Source organism: Diorhabda sublineata, chromosome Y (genome assembly GCF_026230105.1).
Source record: "Diorhabda sublineata isolate icDioSubl1.1 chromosome Y, icDioSubl1.1, whole genome shotgun sequence".
Classification (NCBI taxonomy): Eukaryota; Metazoa; Arthropoda; class Insecta; order Coleoptera; family Chrysomelidae; genus Diorhabda; species Diorhabda sublineata.
Window position 1 is genome coordinate 4,973,075 of NC_079486.1, and position 6,695 is coordinate 4,979,769.

The 6,695-nt window shown below is 29.5% G+C and overlaps 1 protein-coding gene across 1 annotated transcript; it reads right to left on the reverse strand.

Annotated features, from left to right (window-relative positions):
• Positions 1–499: 499 nt before the first annotated feature.
• Positions 500–4,130, reverse strand: LOC130451899 (uncharacterized). Its single transcript, XM_056791253.1, has 2 exons — positions 4,091–4,130; positions 500–1,224 (listed from the first exon to the last, which is right to left on the reverse strand). Exons 1-2 carry the CDS (start codon positions 4,128–4,130, stop codon positions 500–502), a joined length of 765 nt encoding a protein of 254 aa, XP_056647231.1.
• Positions 4,131–6,695: the final 2,565 nt, after the last annotated feature.

Here is a 6,695-nt window from a genome sequence, read left to right on the forward strand (position 1 = left end):
CGTACTTGTGTATTTGAAAATGCTCACGTACACACCACAATGTTTTATGTTGATGAATATGATTTAAACAAGCTAAATGCTTTTAAGAGTTTGGAAAGTATTTGAATATATTTTTTAATAACAAGTATAGGCACTACACCAATACTGGAATACTCTAACCATAACCTAACATATTCACCAATTTAACCATGGTAGCTTGGCTGAACTGGGCCTGGAAGTTTGTATTGAAAGGTCTGTGAATGTCCCGTTACAAAAAAAATAATTAGATTATTGAAGTAGCGCCAAGTGAACCGCATCCACCCGGCTTTGAAGATTTTTGCAGTGATTCTATCATTTAGGTAATATTTTTGGAAATTTGATAAAACAATCCCCAACACTTTTTTTAAAATATTTATTTATATGTATTGATTGATATAATAGGAGCGTTTGGATGTATTCACATGTGGACCTTTAGTAGCTTTGGAGTACCTACCTTATGGAATTGCAAGATACAGATCATTCAAACTTTGAATGAACTAGGATCTAAGCCGTAAGTTACAGTATCAAGTTCATATTCTTGAACCAATTTGTGCTTATCTTCTCTCCACAATATATGTTGAAATTGTCGATCCGAGGGATGTAACTTAATCTGTCGGTACATCTTCTCTATATCTGCCTTAAAAGTGATTTGGTGCTTTCTAAATCTTAACAATGTATTGAATATATCGGGTTGTATGAATGGACCTACCATCAAAATGTCGTTTAGACTGATGTTATTAATTGATTTATACGAACCATCAAAAACTACGCGTAACTTTATAATCAAAGAACTAGATTTTAGTACACAGTGGTGAGATAAAATGAATTTACCTTCTGATTTTAAAAATTCGTTTGCCAAAGACATATGCCCTAACTTGCAATAATCTTCAATGAATTTAGAATATTCCGTATTCAAGTAACTATTATTCTGCAACCTTTTTTCTGCAGACTTCATCCGTTTTAGAGCTATATCTCTAGTTTGACCCAAAATAGGTTTTTTTAAAGATAATTTAATAACAAATCGGCCATCACCTTCTCTATAAAAGTTTTTTACGGAAAGCTCCTCACAACTATTTTCTTCTACCGAGTAAACTGATTGCTTCGTATTAGAAACTTCCTCAATTTTCCAAAAGGGCCCTAATTGTTCCTGAACGTCTATTTTAGAAAGGTTACAAAATGTATAATTCCAAGGAACTGTAAAATTTCCTGAAATGATCGTAAAATATATTAATGTACAACCAATCAAAATGTCAATATTAGCTGATGTATCAAAAGTAATATCAGCTAGCAATAAATTATTAGAAATTTTAATGTTTGAAAAGTCTATATTAAACTGTTGTTCTTTACCTGTATTTTGATCTATGACTAAAAATGGTAATTTTGCTTACAATTCGATATGAATTGATTTTGATTTAATTTTAATTTTAGAGACATTCGTAGAGTTTGTTGCATTTATACCTACTACCGGAATCGAAATGGATGTACATAAGAAGGATTATGATGGAGTAAAGTGATAAACTCCACTTTAGTTATGAAAATAATAAATGTTGATGTTCTGCATAAGAAGATAATCTATAAAGAATACATCGAAGGAAAAATAAGATGAGTACTCAAAGAAATAAAAGGAGTAACAAAAAAAGGGATATTCATAATTATAATGATCTTCAATTTCTCTATCTATCTACCTATCGATCTAAAAACAGTAGACACCGACACGAAAAGCTAAGAATAAATGTGCGAAAACAATTAGAAATACTGTCTCTTCAAAATTCATTATACATATATTTAATATCAAATGCCTTCAATACGACACTGTAAGCCTACATCTTGATGTTTAGGACTTTTTTGAAAAGAATACTGATCCCTTTCCGTTCGCTTTCATTAGAATGATTTGAGATATTAGATAACAATATACTTTCAACTGGTTGTTGAGGAGCTGAAAGAATAAAACAAAAGTGTGTGGGTGTGTTTCGTTAGAAATGGTATTACCTCACCACAATTAAAATAAAAATGTTTAATACTATTGGCAGATATAGTATTGAATTTGTACAAAACGATTAAAGTGATCAAATGGTAAGTTCTTATTCAAAGACAAGTGGCAAGACAAACATAATACATCATTAAATTATAATAAAAATAAATATCACAAAAGTTATTGTTATCAGACTAGTTTGAGGTTTACTCAAAGGAAACAAAATATCGGTCAAATTCCTCTTTCTAATACAACTGTAAGATAAAGAATAGATGAAATGTCAGATGCAGTAAAACTTTCAGTGGTTACAGTTTTAAAACAAAGTGAGTACTTTTCACTTCAACTTGATGAAAGTACTGATGTTGCTGGCGAGGCTAATCTATTAGCCTTTGTTAGGTTTGAATCTAATAAAAGCATAGAAGAAGAACTGCAATACTTTCTCATCAAAAGCAAGAGGAGAAGATATTTTTAATAATTTCTATTATTTAATTACAGAAAACGAAATAAAATGGACAAAAAGTATTGGACTGACGCCTGATAGTATGCGTGTTATGTCTGGGGTCTACTTAGGTTTGATTGCCAGAGTGAGGGCAGTCGCTCCTTCTGCTAAGTGGATGCACTGAAGCTTGCAAAGAGACGTTAATTCCTTGTTCCTCATTGTCTTCAACATCATTTTACATTTCTGACTTTTTGTTTCTTGTTCTTTGTTTCCAGCATAATTTTCCTCATCATGGCTCTTGTTGAAATTACTTTCATCTTGTTTTTGACTTCTGCTTTCTTTATAATCTTGATTTTCATAAACTTTCAATATCAGAGTGATTATTTTATTTTTATATTCTTTATCAAATTCCACATATCTATGTATTTAAATTTGATTCCAGAGCCAATATCCATTGTTTGAGTATCCTATCAATGGAATTTTTTTATTCTTCTTGTCTATTTTTGGATTTTTGAATATTTATGGCATTGGCATTTGAGTCAAATAAGTTTTTTACCTTTTCATTTCTCATAACGACTACAATTTAATGATTGATCTGTTGTGTAGATATGCTGCTATCCAAAGAGTCCCACGATATGTTTCTTTACCTTGATCTGACTCAATCATCAGGGATCTCGCTTTATTTAGTAAAGTGCGATTGAGTCTATCCGCTTTTCCATTAAATTGTGGAGATTTTGCTGTGTAATCAAGAGTAGTACTTCGTTTTTTAATGCATTCTTTTACTCAACTCAACTTTTGACTCAAATTTAGCTTCAATCATTTTTATCTATTATATTGTTAAGTCTGACACTTCGTTATTGTGTTCCAGTAAAAATATCATGTGAAAATGAGAATAGAAAATGTTAGAAAATACCTTTTATTGTCCCAGGTTGCTGTATCCATGTGGTGGCTTTGGTTTGGGTTGTTTTCTTACTTGCCTTCATGAAAACATATATTTGCAATATCTTTTACGCTTATGATAATGTCACGTTTTGCAGATTTTATCATACTTTCATTTTCTAGTTTTTTAAATGTGTTCTCATCGCCTCTCATTGTAGTTATTATTTGTATTTTGTTCGACAATTTTTTTGCTGTTGAATATATCTGAAAAAAAATTTTTTTCATCATGATTTTTTTGGCATAGGTTGCAGAACATTGAGTTGCCACTTTCTCTGTTTACATTGCTATTATTTGTTGTAATGAATTTTCGTTTTTATTTTCGTAATCCGAGTTAATCATTTATACAGAGATAAGTCCTGGGTCCATAACCTGTTGTTTTCAGTATTATTATAATAAAACTTGGCTGTATTTTATTAAAATTAATTATTATCCTTTTTATTGTTATAACCTAAAATGATAACCAATAAATAAAAACTTAAACTGTATATTCTAAGATTATATACTCGTGGTTATATTTACATTTTTAAGCCATTTTAAATGTTCCAGATTACTTTCTAAGTATTTTATTATTGTTTTTGGACGATATTTTTGCGCTTTCTTAGCAGTCTATTCCCACCAACTGACTGTGCGTCGCAAAATATTAATGTTCCCGAGACAGGGGCTGCGTCTTTTATTAAGTTTCCTTGGTTGATTTCCATCTGAAAGGATATGACTATACTCACCTGTCACAGTCGAGTAGCCTTCAAGTTTATCTGTTTCCATATTAGTCGATATTGATGGTTCCTACGGGATACTCGAGGAGCTACCTACAAATTATATAAATTCATAACTTAAGGTTCAATTTAAATTTATTATATGGACAGTGTCAATAGTTGTGTCTACAACTATCGTAATTATATATAAAAATATAGCCATTTTGAATTCATACTTACAAGGTTCTTCAACTAGTCCTCGCAATTGTTTCTAAAAAATGTCTCAATTATTCTCAATAGAAAAAGGAAATCAGTAAGCAAAAATAAACAATTGGACAACTACATTATAGAAAATATTCATTGACATTTATCTTTCACCTAAATTATTATTGAATAATCGTTTTGGTTATTAATATGAAATAAAAACATGAAGCCTGTTCCCCAGATGTTAAACACATCAATTCATTTCTACCTGCTTATAACTGCCATAAATGGTTGAGTCATGCCTATACCCAAAATATACAATGATTCAAACAATTTAGCATCCTGATTATATGACTAGAAGAATTAACATTCAGATTTTTGTGGAAATAATATATTACAATTAATATCTACCTATCAGCTTTTTTGGAGTTGAAAATGAAGATGGTTGTTGCTTCTGGACCCAAAAAATATCATTTTCACCTTTTTCGTAACCTACAAACAAAAATAGCAATTCTTTTCCTCTGCCTAACTTTTCACTAGGTTTTTTGTCACAGTAAATATAAGTCCTTACCCGGTAAATGTAGAGTTGGCAGTGAAAGTTTTTCTAACCTACCATTTGGATCAATTAAATTTATTAGAATTTACAAAATAAACCTATAAATTTTACTCAAATTATTTAGATCTTTTTTACCAATTATAGCTTTTTCGTTCTTATGAATGTGGACCATTTCTAAAAATTCTCTTTTTCCTGTTTTAGATTCCGTTCCAAGAATTTTTGAATATTTATAATTGAATTATGTTTTTTATGATATTTCATGGTTCGTTAATGCAGTTCTATTTTTTTATCGTATTGAAGACCTCTTAGTCTATTTTCTAAATACTGAGATGTTTGCCCTATGTAGAAGCGTCAATTAGCACAAGGCAATTGATATATATATATATATATATATATATATATATATATATATATATATATATATATATATATATATTACTTCTTTTGTTTTTTGGTGTTCTAGATTTTGGATAATGTATTATGTCCTTTATGACTTATACTAATTCTTGAAACGGAATCTAATAAGGAAAAATTAATTTTTCTCATTAGAAAGTTCTAAGTTGATTTCATATATAAATCAATATAAAATAAACAAATTGTCAGTAGTATTTTTTAATGAAGGCTTAAAGAAAAGTCGAAACGTTTTAAATTATCAAAAAAAACTAATTTTAAGACAGAAGAGACCTAAATTCAAGAACATTTAGCTGCATTAATATATCAAAAGGTCTAAGAAATTATTGGTTGTTTTACTGGATAGAGTACTAATTTCATTTATTATTTATTCTGCTACTCTTTAATTTTTTTCTGTTTTAATGATGTCTCAAAAGTATATTCTTCCTCTTCTAAACCTATCCAAAACTTTATATCTCCATTTTCTGATTCTGCTTGATTGCGATTGGTTTTTTCTATCAGATCACCAGATGCAACATTTTCCTACAGACGAATTAAGACATTACTATATTTAAAATATGTATTTTCATCTTACCTCTTCATTCGCAAAGTTATCCTAAAATCCACTTGATGAAGGACTGGCTTTTCCACTACATTCACTTGGTGATTCCTCTTCAGTCTTCTTATTTGATTCTGAATTTCGACTTGAATCAACTAATTTTCTCACTTTTTCGACTCTTGAATCTTCATTAATATCAAGTTGTTTATTTTGAGTATTGCAGTTCTGTTTTCAAAAGCGTTTGTAAATCAAAACCTGACAAATTTTCCTTAGAGCTTATCCCTATATTCTCATTCAATGACATCAACAATTCTATAACAATATTTAAAAATCCATGTTGGTCGCTTTGGATGCTTTCACCTGAAAAATTTTAAAATTTCCATACAAAATCTGTCACACTGGGATTTTCTAGAAAACCAAAAAAACTTCACATTTTTCAATAATTATTTTTTTTGTACATTGAAATTAGGAGCTAGTTACATAATCATTGAAAAGTTTAATCAAGACAGATAAAGTGGGTTAAGTTAAGTAAATGGATTACAAAAAATCTGCGTGAAGATCATTAATCGAAACGAACACTATTATACCAAATCAGAAACAATTTTTCAATATAGAGAAATTTCTAATTTTAAATTAACTTCTGTTAATAATGTGATTTTTCATTATAAGAAACTTTTTAATCCAGAAAAATGGCAAGTGACAAAAGCAGTTCTATACGTATCCCATATTATTATTGAAAAAATTGGAGAGCAATAATTTGCTATTTTTTAAAGAGCATAAACTAGAAAATAACACAAGTAGTCGTATAGTTCAAATCGGGGGCGACAATGGCCTTCCACTTTGGGATTCATTCGCCATTCGAAGTATTATCTGATCTTGAATTGTCAGTATTGCCATTCGTTTCCTTTATGCTTTTTAGACACATC